The sequence below is a fragment of the Camelus bactrianus genome, chromosome 3 (assembly GCF_048773025.1).
Source record: "Camelus bactrianus isolate YW-2024 breed Bactrian camel chromosome 3, ASM4877302v1, whole genome shotgun sequence".
Taxonomy (NCBI): Eukaryota; Metazoa; Chordata; class Mammalia; order Artiodactyla; family Camelidae; genus Camelus; species Camelus bactrianus.
The window spans coordinates 6922608-6941750 of NC_133541.1; the positions used below are offsets into that span (position 1 = coordinate 6922608).

At 46.0% G+C, this 19143-nt stretch overlaps 1 protein-coding gene across 1 annotated transcript in view; it reads left to right on the plus strand.

The window, feature by feature from the left end:
* The window catches only part of ADCY2 (adenylate cyclase 2), a 378985-nt gene that overhangs the window by 174417 nt on the left and 185425 nt on the right, over positions 1 to 19143 (plus strand). Inside the window, exon 4 of the mRNA XM_074356066.1 lies at positions 13776 to 13925. Within this exon, the coding sequence (XP_074212167.1) occupies positions 13776 to 13925 (150 nt within the window). The remainder of the gene's footprint in view (positions 1 to 13775; positions 13926 to 19143) is intronic.

The following is a 19143-nucleotide window of genomic DNA, read 5'->3' on the forward strand; positions in this document are numbered from 1 at the left end:
TTCCAGAATTAACATCTTCACCACCCACTCACGTCCTTCCTTTCTTGGACGTATCTTTTCTTTAGATGTTTTAGTTCAGCCAACAGATCACAGTCAGATATGGCAAGAATTGCACTCTCTTTCAGGTGATGAAACATGTGTCTGCATCCTTTTCAGATTAACTCTGATGGGACAGTTTTGGGTTCAGATTCTTCACGTCTGTCCCAGGTATTATTTGCGTGGGTTTACTGAAAGGACGTCAGGTATATGTCAAAGCGTAACCCCGCTGTTAAGGATAACATCTTACAAAGAATTACGAAGCTTTCTCCCCAAATATCAAAGGCAGGAAAGTGGAGTGGACTGGTCCAAGGCCAAAAACGATATTTAAACTGAAGCTCCAAGAGGACAAGGATTTTTGTCCTTTTTGTTTGCTTAAAATTATGGTCCCTGCACCATGAACAGTTTCTGTCACATAGTGGGCCCTCAGTAATATTTGTTGAATGAGAAAAAAAAAATTTTTTTCAGTATGTGAATGAGGATCTTCTGATGCAGTGAATCATGTGGCTATCAGGCATTATATTCATTCATTCAAAGAATACCAAGGATAATAATTTATGATAAACCCTATGTGAATTACCCAATATACACCTAAGGTAATGAAACATATGGGCTCTCTGCCCTCATGGGCCCAAGAGCAAAGCAAGAGGGACTAGCAATACGCAGATGAGTAAACAAAAACTGTTACCTCTGGGGGGCAAGTGATGCTGGAGTGCGGGGCTGGTGGATAGCAGAGGCACTCAGCGTGCTCAGGGAGGACGTGTCGTGGAAGCCAGGCCTAAGACGGTCCCACCCAACAAAAGAAGCAGGAAGGAGCTCCTTGGGCGGAAGGAACTGTGTGTGCAAAGGCCCTGAGCCTGGAGAGATGAGCAAGTTGGAAGACCCCAAAGGAGGGTACAGCACCTTGCAAGGAATTGGGGGGCAGGGCATGAATGGAAGTTGAAGGTGAAGACCAGGGCAAGACGTGTAAAGACTTCAGTGTAGACGTTAAAGTGGAGATGCAGCTCTTCCGAGTCTAGACTGCAGGGGAAGGTCTGGGCTGGAGGTCTACTTCGGGAGTAAGTGCTATTTAGATGACGCTGAAGAAGCCGCTAGCTGTGTGGGTGATGCTGCAGGGGAGAAGTTGGGAGGGCAATAAAGGGAAGGAGATTTAGCAGAGCTCTGAAGAGTGTAATGTTTGAGTCAGGAAAGGTCGGGTCAGCGGAATGGCCAGACCCCAGGGAGTGTGGGGTCAGGGAAGCCGAGAGAGACTGAGATTCTTGGCAGGAGAAAGGGATCAGCTGCTGCTGAGGACAGTGCCCAGGACTCACAGTAAGGGGAGGGCAGAAAGGTGTTGATGGGTCTGACAAAGTTGTAGGTTACCAGTGCCCTTGACAAGGATTGCTTCAGTGGCTTCTGGAGGTTACGACATAGTTCGAAATGGGATATGGAGAGTCAGGGCAGAGGGCAAAGAAGTGGAAAGAGCTTAAGCAGACAAGCCTCTGAGGTTTGGCTTTAAAGGAAAATGAGAAATAAAGGAGAAGGCAGGGCTATGTGTGTTTAGGGAGGGCACTGTTTGGTTGGAAGTGGGCTTGCTTCCTGCCAGGAATGGTTCAGAGGGAGAGATTGATGACAGAAGTGACCAGGAATGAACTGGAGCCTGGAATCCCTGTTGCCTGGAGACAGTTGATGAACAAAAGAATGGTCCAGGTTGTGGGGTTTGCTGATTCATCAGAGTTAAGAAGTGTTTTTCTTGCAAGTGGTAGAATTTGGTTGTCAAATTTCATGGAAACAAAGAAATTTCTAAATGCATATTCTAAAATCAGACTGTTTCCTTCATTCCAATTCGGCTTCCATGTGGTTCTGATGCCGAGCACGGTTTCTTCTCATCAGCATCATCCAGCACAGTGATTGCCTATAGAAATCCTTAAGGTGTGAAAACTATTTCCTGGAGCAAGCGCAGCATTTCAGTTTCTCAGATGAGGGCAGGGACTCCCATCAGGACCACCTGATCACCGGAAGTTCTGCCTGGCCCGTCTCTTCCGAGATCATTACTCAGACTGCTCTCTTTGTCTCTTAAACACATGTCAGTTAACTTCTTTGCTGCTTCTATGTAATTTCATTTTCCAAAGAGCCTTGCAAATTTTTGAAAGGCATTAAACTGTTTCTCAAAATAGTTAAATTGTGAGATAGTGAAGATTGCTCTAATTGGTTAGTGCCTGATTGATATATGGGACAAAATAAAGGGAATTTCATTAATTGTGAAATCAGATTTCTTCTCTTATTACTGGCCTTAAAAATTTAGTACCTCTGGACCGCTCGTCTAATAATTGGCCTCTTGATTTTTATTGGGCAGGTTTATTATGTAATATGTCCACTGGAAGATGGAAGGGAGTATTTTTAACTCTGTACATTCGCTCTGGAGTTTCAGCAGCCTGGGGCGGATTGCTGTTTCCTTCCTGGCTCGCAGCACTGCGTCACGCCATCAGGAAGCACGCTGATCCATCACAGACACGTGCTTAGACTTGGAAGACACTAGAGATTTTTCAAATGTGATCACAATGGCCCCAAATGAGGACTGGGGCTTTAACTCTTATTTTCTTGATCAGCTGAAACAGTGTGTGTGAAGCCCACCCTCTGGAAACCTTTGTAAATTGTCATTTCTTGAAACTTTGCTTCTTTTGCAAATGCCGTCTTTTTTGGGTGAGACCTGGGCTAAAAGTAGACTCACAGGATGTATCTGATGGCTGCTTCTGGTCCCCACGGAAGACGAGTGGACTCGGGGAGGAAACCCCTGCCATCCCGAACGACACACAGGAGACCTTAGCCCAAAAGGTTAAACCCAGCTTCTCTGAGCTGCATCTTCTAAAACCCTGCACAATAGTTCTGCCGGCAAGTCTCATGTATTTTTGGTCTAATCAGGTGTGCCTTCTTAGAATTTGTTAAAGAGAAAAGAGATAGCACTCCTATCAGGATCTGAGTAACACTTTTAATTCTATTTAATTAACTAACGTATTTTTGCTGCTGTTGTTAAACGGTAGGTCATTAGAGATATGGTTCCCAAACCATGTGCTAAGGCACCCCAGGATATTTTAAATTTTCAAGGGGCATTCCTTTTGTTGTCAAGCTGGGTTAGGGGCATTGTTGTGACCAAAAAAAAAAACTGTAGTCTGTGGAAATCAAGAGAGAACGGGAAATGTGAATGGTGGTGTTGAATCAGAATAATCCGGGGTTTGTACAGTTAAGCAGCGCTCAGCAAGCACACTGACCTCTGAAGGCCCAGAGTAAGTCCCAGAGTAAGTGGCTATTTAAGAATGAAATAAAAATATAATATTTTACCATAAATATATATATAATATACAATAACATTTTGTTTTATATTATAAAATGTAAGGTCCAGTGTTGGATTTTTCTTCCAACAACTCCTCGGCTGTTAGGGAGTACTACTCACGTTGTTTAGACCTGTCTGCTTAGCACACAAGACTGTTAGCTATCTCCTCTGGCCTAGGAATGCTGCTAAAATATTACTTAGCCACTGTGGGCATTGTGAAACAGGGAAATATGGGGACCTCTTCAGCAGGTTTCTTTGTTTTTTGCAAGTAAACTTTTACAGTAATGTTGGAGGAAGTGTGCTCAGTTCCTCAACAGTCTTCCTTCACCCACAAGCATCCGTACGTCTGGCTAGCTAGCGGGGCCCCTGATGGCAGGTGCCACGGCCGCCACTGAAGCCTCACCTGTCCCACTCATGAGAAGCCTGCTTTGTATCACCCACGTTTGTCGGCTCGCTCTGTTGACTTTTCTTATTGGTTGGTTTGATTGCATTTATTCCAGTGAAGTTAATTTCTTGGGTGGAGTATAAGAAATTGATTAGAAATAAATGCTCAATGAATATTTGTTGAATGAAGTCATTTAATGAATGTCTTAATCTCAGTTCATCTTAAATCACTATCGGCAGTATGTGGCATGTCTGCGAAAGAACTACGGGCCCCCAATTTATAAGGAATTCAGATTTTAACTTTCAAGTGAATTTTCCGGTAAATTATAAATAATCTGTCTTTAAAACTCAATAGCATGTTGGAGTGTAGGGGTGTGGGGGTGGGGGAAGGCAGTCAAAATGTGCAAACGAACAGTTATAAAATAGATGAATACTGGGAATGTAATGTATACCATGCTAAGTATAACCAACACTGCTCTACACTGTATGTGAAGGCTGTTCAGAGATTAAATCCTAGACGTCTTATCACAAGCAAAACCCTTTTTCCTATTTCTTTAATTTTTTATGCCTATGAGAAAATGGATGTTCACTAAACTTACTGTGGTAATCATCCCACGATGCAGGGAAATCAAATGACTGCTGTACTCCTGAAACTTACACAGCGCTGTATGTCAATTCTATCTCAATACAACTGGAAGAGAAAAAATGAGTGAAATCATGTCCACAAAGTGCCCCCCCCAAAAAAAACCCCTTGCCAGCAGGTTGCTATTTGCTGTTTGTGCCCTCCCAAAATACATATGCTGAAGCCCCAGCCTTGAGTACCTCACAATGTGACTGCGTTTGGAGATCGGGCATTTGGAGAGGTGGCTGAGCTGAAATGAGGCCATGAGGAGGGTGTCCTTATAAGAAAAAGAGACACACAGAGACCCCAGGGGCACACAAGCTTGCGTGAAGAAGAGGCCGTGTGAGGAACTAGCTGGCAGATGGTCGTCTGCAAGCCAGGTGAGCGGTCTCGGGACAGAACAGCCCTGCCCACACCTCGACCTCAGACTCCCAGCCTCCTCAACGATTGGAACAACCAGTTTCTGTCCTTTAAGCCACTGAGTCTGTGGCACTTCGTTACGGCAACCTGAGCAGCTTAACACACAAGGATAGCAAAGCCCATTCCTTTCGTCTGTTCATTTGTTTTGAGGGTTTTTTGTTTGTTTGTTTCTTTCCTTTTTTTTTTAAATTGAAGTACCATTGATTTACAGTGTCATGTTAGTTTCTGGTGTACAGCATAGTGATTCAGTTACATATATATATATATATACACACACACACACACAAACACACACACACACATATGTAAAATTTTTTTCATTTCTTTTTCACTATAGGCTATTACAAGTTACTGAATACAGTTCCCTGTGCTCTACGGTAGGACTTTGTGGTTTCTCTAGTCTGTATATAGTAGGACACAAGTGAACTTATTTGCAAAACTGGAAGAGACTCACAGACTTATGGTTACCGAAGAGGAAAGTTCGGGGAGGGATATGCTGGGAGTTTGGGATTCGCAGATACACAGCTCATTCCTTTTGATGGGAGGCAGGGGTCGTTGAATGCTGCTGACTAGGAAGAGCTGCTCAGCCCTGGGCTTTTGGGAGAGCTGAGATGCCTCTTGGTGATTTGGGCAGACCTCATGTCTGTTCTCTCTGGTTGAAATTGCCCAGAAGTCAGGGTCTGGTGGCCATGGTTAAAACGTGTGCTTGTGTCCCCATAGTACAGATACTACAGGAAGATACACAGTAGTGGGGGAAAGAGGGTGGTTGAGGTAACCCAAGAGCACACTCTGGGGAGGTGCTACCTTTAAAGTACGTTTTGGCCTTTTGTTCTATTTAAAGGAAAGCTTCTGCCAGGCATCCCCTCCCGTGATTAATATTATTAATGGGACATCCAGTTTAGTTTGTAATAGGAAATTTTTTTTTGTTTTCCTGCTCACAAAGGTTTCAGTTATGCCTCCAAGCAGTTATTTATCTTTTTTAATCACAGTGTGACTCTGTGGAACATATTTTGGTCTCACTATAAAGGGCAATCAAAGTAGACCTTGAGAATCGCAGTGTTCATTGTTTTTCTCCCGTGTTTGAAGGCTGTGGCTGCCTGTGCAGGATTTTGCCGTCCATCCCTTCTCTGTGGACGCACCTATGGATGCCATGTTTGAGGTCACGCCTGGATTGGCCGTGCTGTCCCTGTGTTGTTACTGCTCTGCCCTCTGCAAACCTGCCCCTCGGGTACCATGTACCTTTGATACCCGCATTAGTCCATTACCTTCATAGGGTGTCCTCTTACTCAGTCATAATTGGCAGGGTATTTTGTGCTTGTTTTGCTTAATTCTAATTTATCTACTATTATGTCGGTTATAAAGGGGGGTCACAAGTAGGTCATGATGCAAACTGCCAGTGAGGTAACAGTAAACGTACCCCATGTAGCCAGCAAAGGCGAGCATCCCTTCTCGTAGGCTGTTAGTTGAAGAGGTACACTCATCTCACTTGTGTGCAGTGACGTGGCGTATCATCTCGTCTTAAACTGAGCTGCACAGGCTGAGTGTCTGATAGCTTTGGTCATGTTTGTTCACTGAATCTGAGCACTTGTTGGCTCTTACATTTTTAAATGAATGGATCTGGATTAAATGTGTCACCTATAAAGTGATGATAAGTGAAGAGAATTATGTATAGTGTTTAAATGAAACTAAATTTCATTGATTCAGATTAGAGATTATCTGTCCAAATTGATGGGAAATTGAAATTAAAATGCATTCAGATACCTTTTTTTTCCACTTTTGAGTCCACTGAAATCATCGGAATTAGGCAAATTATATATTGCTTGGTGCAGAATCTTAGGTGAGCTGATTCAAGGCTAATAAAATTTGAGTTTTAACTAGTTAATAATCAGATGCTTCTAAAATTTTTGAAAAGCACTGAGACACAGCACTTAAAGTGTGTTCTTCTGTTGCGTATACGTCATTGTATTTAGGAGGGGGGTTAGGAAGACACAGAAACCAGCACTGATTAAGCCTCCTGGACAGTCCTGGACCACCTGGTCCCCTGCGTTTCTGAAGGAGTGGCACTTCTTTGGGACAATTAGCTTTCCATTCAGCCATCTGGACTCACAAAGATGAAGAAGACAAAGGCTTCTGTTGGGTATTAGTGAAGATGTGTGGTTCAGTTAATCATCAATTAGTTGACAAAATATCAGATGTAATCATCCAGACATCACTGGTCCAGCAGGTGGTGGGGCAGGGGACGGTTTGGACCAGACAGAAACTAATTCTAACAGAGGTACTTAGTAATCACAGGTGAATGCTGAATTGGGGTTGAAGTTCTGTGAAACAGAGTGGGGAGAGAAATGTCTGCTCATATTACTTTGCAGAAATGGCCTGCAGAATAAGGCAACGACAGAAGTAAAATGACCAGCCCCATTTTGGGTGCTGGAGAAATGGGCTGAGTTATGAAAATAGCAGCTCTCTCCTTCCCATACAACTTGGTCCCCTCGCTCCTCGTGGTGAAGAGGAACTAGGCCCTGGGAGCTAAGGTTCTCCCGTGTGCTTGAAGCCCGAGATGGCCTGGATGAGAGAGCAAACGTGTGACACACACCCCTCTGCAGAACAGTGAACTGTGGCTCTCGGTGGAGAGAGGCTTGTGTGGTCTTTTTCCGCAGAGTTCTGAATATTGGAAGCCCTATGTCTTGTCTCTTTTTTGTTATTCTAACCTGTTCATCAAGACCGCCTTCTGCCCATCAGTTTCAGATTTGCAGCCTCTAAGCCAAGAAGCATGCGTCTGGGTTTCTGCGTGGTGAATTTAGCTCTCCCTTATTCTAGGGAAGATGTGTTCTCAGTGACTTAATTTGTGGGAGGAACTTTTGATCAAGATCTTGAGTATCTTCTAGACCTGCCTCTTCCAGTTGGTTTGCAGTGAGCTGGTGAGCACTTCCAAGAGGATCAAAGGCTCTCAAACTCCCTCCTCCAATTTTATGTGGCTGTGATACTGGACTTGAACCCTACCTGAGTGTAAGATTCTTAGTTCTTCAGCCCAAATATAGGTGGGAAAATAGCATAATGAATGCTACTCAGAAAGGCTTAATAACAACAGATATAAAAGAGAATATGAAAATAATGCTCACAGCCAACACACTGTCTATTTCTAGTGACCATTTCCGTAAGAAAGCAAATTGCATTTGATTCCCAATTTTCAATTCCAGTCTTCAACCCAAAGCTCTCATGTTGAGGTGGCTGGTCTTTGAATTTTCTTTATAACTTTCTTTCCTCGTCTGCTCAGGCTTCCAAAACACCACAGACTGGGTGGTACAAACAGCACATATTTATTTCTTATGTTTCTGGAGGCTGGGAAGTCCAAGATCAAGGCCCCTGATGATTCAGTCCTGGTGAAGGTTCTCTTCCTGGCAGACACCCTTCTCACGTGGCAGAGAGAGACTCTTCCTTTCCTGATGAGGACGCTAATCCCATCATGGGGGCCCCACCCTCGTGACCTCATCTAAACCTGATTATCTCTCAAAGGCTGTCTCCTAACACCATCGCCTCAGGAGGTAGGGCTTCAGTACATGCACCTGGGAAGGACCGGAAATTCAGTCCATAACAATTTCTGACTCTACCTCTTCTCATCTGGAGGAATTTTAAATTAGAAGAGGATTCCAACACATGACCTAAGGATCATTGGATGTTATTAGGCAAAGTGCAGTGTTTCTGGTCTGCACTGAATAACTGAAAAAAAGCTGAAATCCTGTGGCCAGGGCATAGAGCAAATCTAATTCTTTGGAAGTTGCAGGAAATGTGGGGAAGACGGGGTTGCAGCATGTTTGCGAGCTCAGTTAAGGAACATTCTACCTGATCATTTTCTCTCCCAAGCAAGAGCATTGTTTTATTTAAGCCATATGTGATGCTTATGAGATGCAGTGAGCTTGCTGAATATTCATTTGCAGCTCTGCTCATCAAGTTCTTCTGATCCCTCTTATTTTCCTTTGACTTATAATTGGTGTGTTTGAATATTTATGATCTGCTTTGTGTTAAGCTGAGGGCCTGTTTGAAAGGCTGTCCTGTCCCTGCTCTCCAGCCTTGTGCAGCGGGCTCATAGAGAAGGCGTGGCACTGAGGGATGGGGTCTCAGATGTGTGCTGCCTGCTGACCCCTACGGATGCTGTAGCTTGCAGCTCCTCGCGTGAGATGAAGAATGGGAATACTGAACAATTGAAAAACCCTTTGAAGGAATCACGAAGGACCTGAGTGCTCACCTAACCCACGGGATCATTTCTCAAATGTCTGAAGGCAGTGAAGTGACACCCTTCAGTGTTTCTTTCCCAGATGACATAACCCTGCTCAGGTCATTCACCCTTGGTCACCTAACCCAGTTAGGAACCTCCTGGCTTCCCATTACTTTCCTCTGAATGCACGTAGACGCCTCAGCATCACCAGTTAAGTGCTCCGTGGACACGTGGTCTCCAAAATGCAGCCACTTCAAGAACTTTAAATGACGGAGGTACGTTACAGCAGAAAACACAAACGCTTTATAAAGGGAAATAATGTCAGTTTCTTACAAAGCTTACGCATGTCTGTTTAGAATTTGTTCAGAAGTACCTTCCCCACACCCTCGTAGGGAATCAGATTGCCCTGGATGAACCTGACCTGACTCACGTGACCTGGGGCACTGTGGGACGGAGCAAGGACTGTCCAGCGAGCCTGGCATGGGCCTGCCCTCAAGTGTCTTAATTTTTTAGACCTTTGTTTCTCTGCCTCTAAGGTGAAATAATAAAAACGTCCATCCTCCTAGTTGTTTCACTGTCTGGACTCTTGCGAGGATGAGAAAATACAAGGGATGTTTGGGGGGCGCGTCGGTGAGGGCTCTGAAGGAAGCGACGTCACAGTGTGCTGGTGACGCCGGCCTTCCCAGCAGTGCAGAGCCCGTGAATGCTGCGTCAGACAAGAATGACCCCTCACTTCCGTCCAATGAAGACGGGGATGTGGGGGGAGTGGCGGGGACCACCTGGCCTCCGTGATGACTTCTTGGCAAGGTCCGGTTTGCACAGATTCTGGATCCTGGGTGATGCTCGATTTCAAAGCCTGATTTGGATCTTCAGGGTGAACCCTGACTGCTGTCACTACCTTCAACAATTTATTTTCTCCCAAGACACCTCTTGGGAGGCCAGGTTTCTTCTGTTTTCTGACCGATGTGGGAGGAGCTAAATGAAGCAAAAAGAGAAAAGAAGATATCAAGACAGAGTGATGTTATCAAATAAACCCAGCATTGTGAAAACAGGATTTTTATGGTGTGCTCTGCTTAAGTCTTCTAGACAATAAAGTGCTGTGATGCTATTTTTGGAAAGGAAACCTTAACCACATCATTTTCTTGTGCCCTGGTTTTCATACAAAGGCGTTGTATGAATGTGCCCTTTTGAAAGGAAAATGCTTTAGGACATCAGTCACATTTGTAAATGTGTGTAGTTATTAAAATATCAGGACTAATTCTGTTAACCTTATTGTATAGTATTGCAGGAGGAACCCGGGTATCAGAAAAATGCTTGTAATGGGTTTATTTTTTCCATCAGAAGAGAAATGTCATATTTCACTTGGCCCTAAAACTTGTCATTGTTTCTTTCTTAAGCATTTCCTTTGCATATACTCATAAAAATCCATTATTGCATTCTTTCCAATTATCTGTCGCCTAGAAGGGTTTGAATTACGTGTTGTTCAAAGCAATGCAGCATCTGTTGACCAAATGGATGAATGAATGATCAAAAGAAGGCTTTTCCTTATGCTCCGTGACAATATAAAGCTGCCAGGGCACTGTGTCGGGCAGGCGGCGTTGTCAGAGAGCGGCTGCATCTGGACGTCCCGCTGGGGGGGGCCGGGGCGGGGGTGGTGGGGCGTCGTTCAGTTCCGTTGCTTACATGTGGTTCTTGTTTTGGAGGAATTGACTTCCTGAAATACTCGCATGTTTTGTTTGAAGGCATTTTTAAGGAGAAAAAGAAGAAGCTCTCATAGAGAACGACTGTCATTTTTATCATTATTTCAGCTGCACTTAATAAGCAACAAGATAGTCCTTTCTAACTCTGGGCAGTCTGCTTTGCGTTGGTGCCTCTCACTCCTGCGCTCTTCGGCTCGCTGTTCTTCCGAGCACACCCAGCAACGACAGAGGTTGAGGAACCTTTCACAAAGTCATGGTCATTTTGCAGAAACAGAGGACTGCAGGGTTTCACTAACAGTGCCCCCCGGGCACATCTCTGACATGAACTTCCGTCAGCGAGGGGAGGGCCTGTCCTCAGACAAGAAGCCAGGAGGTCCACCAGCTCTCCCACGTGCTCCCCCAATGGACTTCCACCAGAGGCGATGTGTGAGAGGATGGCTGCGGGAAGGAATGGAGCCTGTGCAGCCAGAAATGTGTGCAAGCAACACTGAAGGCGGGCCCATCGCTCCCAAGCTCGGTGCTGGTGCACACAGACCACATGCACACGTCAGAGCCGCAGATGCACGTACCACACAAACCACATGCATGCCCCCTGTGTAAATTACAGCCTGCACACATGTCACACACGTCGTACAGATAACACATCCCATGTGCACGTACGTACCACATCCAGACATCACACACAAATCACTCAAGACACATATGGCTCTCACGTGTCTACACACAACAAATCACACATGCCATACACATCACACAAATCTTGCATGCATACTGTGTACACACGTATCATGCATCCATCATGCACAACTCTTACCCATCACGCACATGCACGGTTACACCCACCACTGATACTTTAATCAGCAGCAGTCCTGGAGGGGAGAGAAAATTTGGATGAATAAGAGACCATTTCCGGGGTTGCTGTGAGAATGTGGGTGAGTCCAGGAAACTCCACCTCCCACACCCACGGAACCAGCGGGGTAGGTGGGGCCGTGTGGAAGGCCACGCTGTTCTAGTCTCAACAGCTGTCTTCCACTTGTGCCGGGAGGCTGTGCTTGTTCACAGAACAAAGCTCATCCCACTGATCGGCCCATTTCTAACTCTGCCCTACTCTGCCCCTCCATCCCCAAAATGGGTTCCCTGGGCTTTGGGTGGCTAAGAACCAACACCCTTGTTTTCTACCAGTGTGCAGACCTATCGAGTGACAGAGTGTCAGAAGAATAAAATACTGCCTTTATCACTGTTACGAGTGTTTGGAGAAATGGCTTAGGTCTGGACCAGCTGGACTTACTGTTGTCCTGAATGAAGCCATCTCCCCTGGCCCCAGCCCAGGGGCACATGGGTCCTGGGCTCTCCGGTTGGCAGGGATGAGCACTGTGTTCAGGGTCTCAGGACCGCTGAGAGGGCAGAGGAGGGGTAAGCTGTCCAGGGTAACCTTCTCCCCACCTCTCTGATCAGACAAATTTGACCTGCTTTCTTTGGGAGGAGGGACTACACTGTGCAGAGGGCGTGCAGCCCGATTCTCTGTGGAGTCCCATCATGGGGACCTTGGCGGCTTAGGAGTAAAACATCCCGGCAGTGGCTGAGTCCTAGCCACCCATGCTGTCCGCGATAAGCTGATGTGTGTCAGTGGGAGACTCTTAGCAAGGAGCACAAGACGTTGGGAAACGGATGCCCTGCCTTTGTTGCTGAAGGCATTCGTGCCTGTTTGGTGAGAAGTCAGGTCATGTGGAGAGGGGCCAGGGCAGCGGGACATCTGGCCCAGGCGTGGCCATGCGGGCACTGCCGGACCTGCGCAGGCCCAGCCCTGCACACACAATCGTCAGTTGTATGTATCTTCCCCACTTGCTCTGGGTTAATAGTGTGCCTTGAAAAAGAACACTGTCATACACTGCTGGTGAGACTGTCAGTGGAACATTTCCTCAGAATGCAATATATATCAAAATTGTGCAATAGATATCAAGAAATTTAAAATATTCACGGCTTTCAACTCAGTGTATTTTACTAATTGAGCCCAAGGAAATGATCAACTATGAAGCCAAAACTTTAGATGCAAGATTGACCACTCTAACTTTAGGCAAATGCAAAGCATACTGATAAAGTCAGTGCTGGGTAGTATGGACATAAATAAATTATGATGTAGTCACAGGACAGAACATTATCTAAGCACTCAAAGTCCTGTTTCTACAGAATTTTTTGATCTGGAAAAAATCGGATTAGATGTTAAATTTAAAAAGTAAAGCAAAACACTGCATTCAGGATGAACTCAGTTTCTTTGGAACAAGATACTGGTCTTGATGATACAAAATATGGCACCAAGTTTGAGAATATGGGAGGATGTGGAGTGGGTAGGTAAGGCCATATGGATAACAGTGGTCTTCTAGAGCAAGGAAATTCTAGGTTCTTTTTAGTTTTTCTTTATGTGTTTTTCTCCCCCCCCCAATTTTTGTGAACATGAATTGTTTTTATCATCAACAGAATAACCAGTTATATGGTTTGAAAGGCTACCATATTCCTGTATAAACAGTAGATATTGGGGAATATCACTTTTCCAGGCTCAGTGAATACAGTTTCAGTGTGAGGGCAGCCTGTCTCAGTTACCTAGGATCATTGTAATGCTGTGTAACAACCATGAAATCCCAGTGGAACACAATAGTAGACTAGGGGTTGGCTGGGTATCTCTGTTCCATGTCTCTCATCTTCCTGGGACCAGTAGGCTGGCCGGAGCATGTTCTTTTCCTGGTGAGACACAACAGAGTCACCCAAAATGCCAGACCACCTAAGCCAGGCTAGATCTGGCACTGGGTTACTCCCACCCCCATTGCATTAGCTGTAGCAAAGCAAATGGCGGAGCCCAAAGAAAGGGAGGGACTGCAGAGTCACCTGTCGGAGGGCATGGATCCGAGAAGGGGATGGAATCCATAAGGGTGACAGCTGTTTCTGTTACATAGATGCAAATGTTAGTTTTGAAAAAGAAATAAAATTAACCTCCTGCAGAGTCACCTCTTTGCAGACTGTTGCTCATTTGCGTTGTCTTTGTTGGGTTCATGAGGGAGGAACGCTCAGCCTGCTGAGTGGCTCTTTGTGTCTCATCAGATCCTGGCCAATGTGATCATTTTCATCTGTGGAAACCTGGCGGGGGCATACCACAAGCACCTCATGGAGCTTGCTCTGCAGCAGACATATCAGGACACGTGCAACTGCATCAAGTCCCGGATCAAGTTGGAATTTGAAAAACGTCAGCAGGTAAAGTGCATTTTCAATCTTCCATCTGTGTTCCTGGAGGTGTTACTGACATGATGTTGCTGCCGCCCATGTCGAGTGTGCAGCTCATTCACTTGCAGCATCGGGAGGAAACCAGAGTAGCTCTCTGATTGCCCTGCACACCCAGCTTCCGGGGTGCTTGGTGGCACTGTAAACCAACCAGCAGAGATGGCATCTTCAGACTCAACCCCGGTGACCCCAGGATCGCCCACAAGCTGACAGCCACATCAACCACCCTCAACACGTGGCAGGGGAAGTTCAAATAATAATAATGATGATGATGATGATGATGATGATGATAGTAACACTTCATTAAGGCACTCACTTTTGGTTAAAGCACATTTCTCTGTGATAGTATTTGTGGCAAGACTTTGCCCACCTACAGAGTGCCTGTTTTCCACATGGGATGGGGTGGGATGAGATAATGAAATGGGATGGATGATTGAAGTCGTCCTTGAGGGAGGTGATTGGAGTCGGGAGGGGAAGTCTGACGGGGAACTAGTCATGGTGTCAGGGGCTGTCCTACAGTGATTGCTGTGGGTGATGCGAGAAACAGACATCAGAGGAATGAACAGGTTATGACGAAACACTGCAGAGATAGGAACTGGAGGTAAGTGGCAGGCGTGGGAGCAAAGCCATGTGGTGTCATCCAGGATGGTGGCGAGCAGGTGGAGCAGGTGTGCTTTGGAGGGAAGACCAGGAAGGAGTCCTGTATGTGACATGCTTAATTTCAGGTCATGGCGAAATACCCATGTGAATAAACTTGTTTTTCTTGGGTTTGTATGTCCATCACTAGGAACCCAGTCTCCATCTGTAAAGGTGGTGGTTAGCACGACTCTCTGTGAACACCACACTCGCCTCTCTGAGCTCATTCATCAAAATTTGGCACATAGAAGATCTTCATTACTATTTGTTGTATTGAGTTAGTCTGTTGTGTATAATTTCATCAAAATGTATTATGGTGGTGGGAGCCAAAGAAATCCTTTGAATTTTGACACTAGACTTTGATTTGTGTATGGACTTATACATAATAATTGAATTCTTTTTTGAAAACAGGGAGTTCCATTTATTCATTCAACAAATGTTCATGGAGCACTGAGTTCATGGCAGGCATGAGCCTAGGCCCTGGGGTGTGCCTGTAAATATTACTTTCTCACTTGTATTAGCAGATTTCATGGTTTGTTTTTTAAAAAGCATTTTGTGTTACAACATGTATAGCAAAAATATTCCATACTTAATGTTTGATTCCTTAGTCTCTACGTATATCAGACTCTGTATTCAACGTTGAGATATAGACAGCTGTTGACATGAGCCCGTTAGCCAGCATATCTTCGTATATCTGTGTTCAGTAATAGTTCAAATCCAGGTTCTAGAAAATTCCATAGTTTCAACAGACAGCACTTAGCGTTCGTGATTGTCCCCTATACACAGTCCAAATGTTTGGGCTAGATGGTTTCCTTTTTCAAACAGCGGTGACTAGATCAGGTTGGTCCTGCCGGTCTTGTTTACCTTTCTTTTCCATCACCTGCAGAACTGCCTTCAGAATAGCACCAAGGTTAGGGAGACCTGGAATTCCAAGCGGACGGATTATGTAACCTAATATTTATAGCACCGGCTTTGACAGAACAGTAAGTCAGGCTGCTGACCTCCTCTGCACTGCCGACTCCCTGAAGCGACCTTGAGCAACCAGAACTGGGTGTCATCCCTTGTCACAGTGATTTGTGGGGTCCAAGTGGTCAGAAAGGCCACATTTTGACCTTACAGGGCTCCATAACCAGACCAGTGAGGCACACCTCGTGTTGGAGGCTCTGTGAGGCCGTCACGGGAGGTGTTACAAGGGCATGTATTTACTAGCTTTAGGGAAAGGAGCTAATGATCCCTTAAAATAAGGAAAGAGAAAAGGAACACTTTGAAGCAAAATAAGACCTTATACTCAAGATATTTAATAAAACATAATTTGACAGCACGCACGTATTTGGAGACCAAAGCTGGGAGTCAGCTCTTAGGATCTGGAGCCCAGATTGGAGCACTTTTCTTGTTAGGGCTTTGGAAAATATGTTTCTAGAATTAGAATAAATGTTTGTAGTTTTTTCAGACCAGCATGTAATTAAATGGGAGTGAAAAATTTAATGAAATCAGTAAGATGTGATGGGACAGACTTAAGGGAACAAGTAAGACTTGGCCAGTGGCCGCCCGCGTGTCCCTCCTGCCGAAGGGTGGTCTCTGAGACAGCAGGGTCGGCTGCGGCCACAGCCCGGACCAAGGGCTGCACGAGTCACTGCCGGTCCACCCTTTCCCGCAAACCATTTTTGCTCCTTCCTCAGTCACTACGGCAAACAGCAGTGTCCTGCAGAGTGTCTCCTTCAGGTGGAGGGCTGTGTGCTGAGCAGCTACTAAACAATTAACGATTAGTTTCAGCCGCCACTTGGTTAAAACCTATACCACCCATTTTACTGTTACGTCTGCAGGGGCCTCGGAGGGAGCGGACGCTCCCGGAGGCTCAGTGGCCGCCGTCCTGAGAGGTGCCAGGGCCTCGTCTCTCAGCCTCACCCGCTGCTGCCCTCAGTCCTTGGGGAGGAAGGCATGTGTCTGTCCCACGTGAGCCCAGGGAGCTGCCCCTTCAGCGAGCCCGCTGGGGCTGCAAACAGTTGATATTCCTGAGCAGTGCCTAGAGATTCTGAAATCGTTTCAAAATTTGCTCAACTCTGGACTCTCTTTCCTTTAGCTTAGATGGTATTTTTCCTAGATGCAAATGAGATGAATTTCTAGAGATTAACAACCATGTTTGAATAAAGTGGCTATTTGCGCTGTAAGATTTTGGGAGAAAAAGGAATGAAAAATGTTAGCAGAAATTTTTCTCAGAGTTGTATTCTTGCCCTAAAAGTGCCCTCGTGTATAAACAACATATAGATGTATTTTTACTAGGTGGGAAAACAACTACATCCCATGAGCGGGGGGGGGCCGCCTTTGGGGTCTGAAAGTGGTGAGCTTTGACTTTTGTCGTTAAGCTTCCCGCCCCGCAGTAAAAGCTGTTTCTTGTGCTCGGTGTCCGTGAGCAGAAGACCCTTCATCAGACCTGAGGAGGCCGCAGGTGCCTCTCCCTGGGGTGGGCAGGAGCCTCTCAGGGACTGACAGCAGCCAGATTCAGAGCAAAACAAGGACCCTCCCGCTTCACTGAAGTCAGCGTTGCCTCTGTAGGACTGAAAACTGGGTTTTTCTTTTCTATAGAGAGATAATAAACACTCTTCAATTTATATTTGTCTTTGTTTTGAAGTAATGTAATTCAAAGAATCTTTATACAGTCTGCCTTCCTCTGGAACCATCCTGAAGACTGCCCGTGACACAGTGTGCTTTCCAGTGGAGAACGCTAGTCAAGCGAGCCGTGGCCCCCGTGTTATGCCTTGGTCTGTATCCCACTGGGCTGGGGGTGGGGGCTAGCGAACCAGGAGGCTTCCTGGCTCTCCCTGGGGGCAAAATTGTGTTTCCTCTCTGCAGACTTCGTTGGAACAAGTGGACCTTTTGTGCCCATGGTTGGGCAGGTAATAAATGTTCCCGTCTCTGTCCTGATATGATAGTGGGTGCTCTTTGGGCACGCCCGGCTGCGTTGCACGCACCATTCAGGATGCTCGGGGAAGCGCTGCTGAAGCTGTTTTGGGTTTGGGCTGCTAAAGTTTGGTCCCCTTCCATGAGGGGAAAGGAGAAAGGGAAGAATGGGTGTTTCTTTGAGTCCTGATAAGGTGCCGGTGGTCTGTTTAGTTCTTTTTGCTCACACTGTTACATCAGGTTTCTGTTGCTGTTGTGACAGATGACCACGACTGTGGCGGCTTAGGGCGGGTTTAGTGCTGCAGGTTTCTGGAGACCCGAAGTCCGAAGTCGGTCTCATGAGCCAGATCACCGTGTTGGCAGGGCTGGCTCCTTCCGGAGGCTTGAAGGGGCAAGTCTGCGTAGCTGCCTTTTCAAGTTTCTGGGGCCTGCCTGATTCCCTGGGTCCTGGCCCCTTCCTTCAACCTCAAATGCAGCGGCAGAGAATTTTCCAGCCTCTCCCTCTGTCTCCAGCCCCGCTCTCTGGTCTGTGATTCCGCTCTTGCACCGTCTTCCTTCTCGCTGCCTAACCCTCCAGCCTCCCTCAAAGGAGGAGAATCCAGAAGAACCTCCCCATCTTGAGGTGCTTAATTTAATTACATCTGCTAAGTTCTGGGTTTTCTGTGTAAGGTCACATCGTCACAGGTGCTTGGGGTTAGAATGGGGTCATCTTTGCAAGTTCATTATTCAGCCTGCTATCCTGTCTTCTTAATTGATTTATAAACTCTATCGCGTAAGTCCTTTCCCACGCTTAGACCAAGTAAAGTAATTGCCAAGTGACTTGTCTAAGATCACTCGGCTCTGAAGTGTTTTTTCTGCCTCTCATGTTGGTTCTGCCTGGGGTTTTGGAGTGATCTCTGGGGATATAGAGTGTTCTCAGCTGTAAAGGACTTTTTTTCTTTTTTTTAAGCTATGTTGTTTATTATTACTAATTGCATAAGCAAGCATAAGATGATACCAGTCATTGATCTGACTTGTCATTAGCTGATGCGTTACCACCGTAGGCAGCATATCATCCGTGAGAATGCCGGGGACTTGTATGGAAGATCACACTCAGGAAGCCGCCGTCTTCAGTCTGTCTGTGGCTTTATTTCCATTCTGTGGTGAGTGGCTGCGAAGCAGGCGGACCCTGGAGGTGGACATCCTGAGTTGAATCCTGGTTACATTATCTTTTAGTGTGACCTTGGTCAAATTTCCTACCTTCTCTGTGTCTTAGTTCTTGTGATGGAAGTTCTCCTTGAGCTCTTGTCAAATTTAAGAAGCAGTCTCTCCTGCATCCCGAACAGAATCCTGTTAAGAAAGTGATCCGCATCCAGTCTTGCATTGAACTCGTATGACTTTTATGCACTGGCATTAAACAAATCAGAGGCCGCCCTGGCCAAGCCATCGACCGCGCTGGAGCAGGGGGAGTGTTTGGTGCCAGCCATTCCGGCTCCTGAGTCCCCTCCATAATAAGCTCCCTTCTTCCTTGAAGCAGACAGATTGAACAGAGACACGTTCTGCTTTGTCTGCTGGAACATCTGATAGGGAGTTGTTCCAAACACTGCTTTCACCAGCCCCTGCTCACCGCGCTGGGAAGCTTACTTTTCACCAGCAGGATGGACGGTGTAAGGCAGTC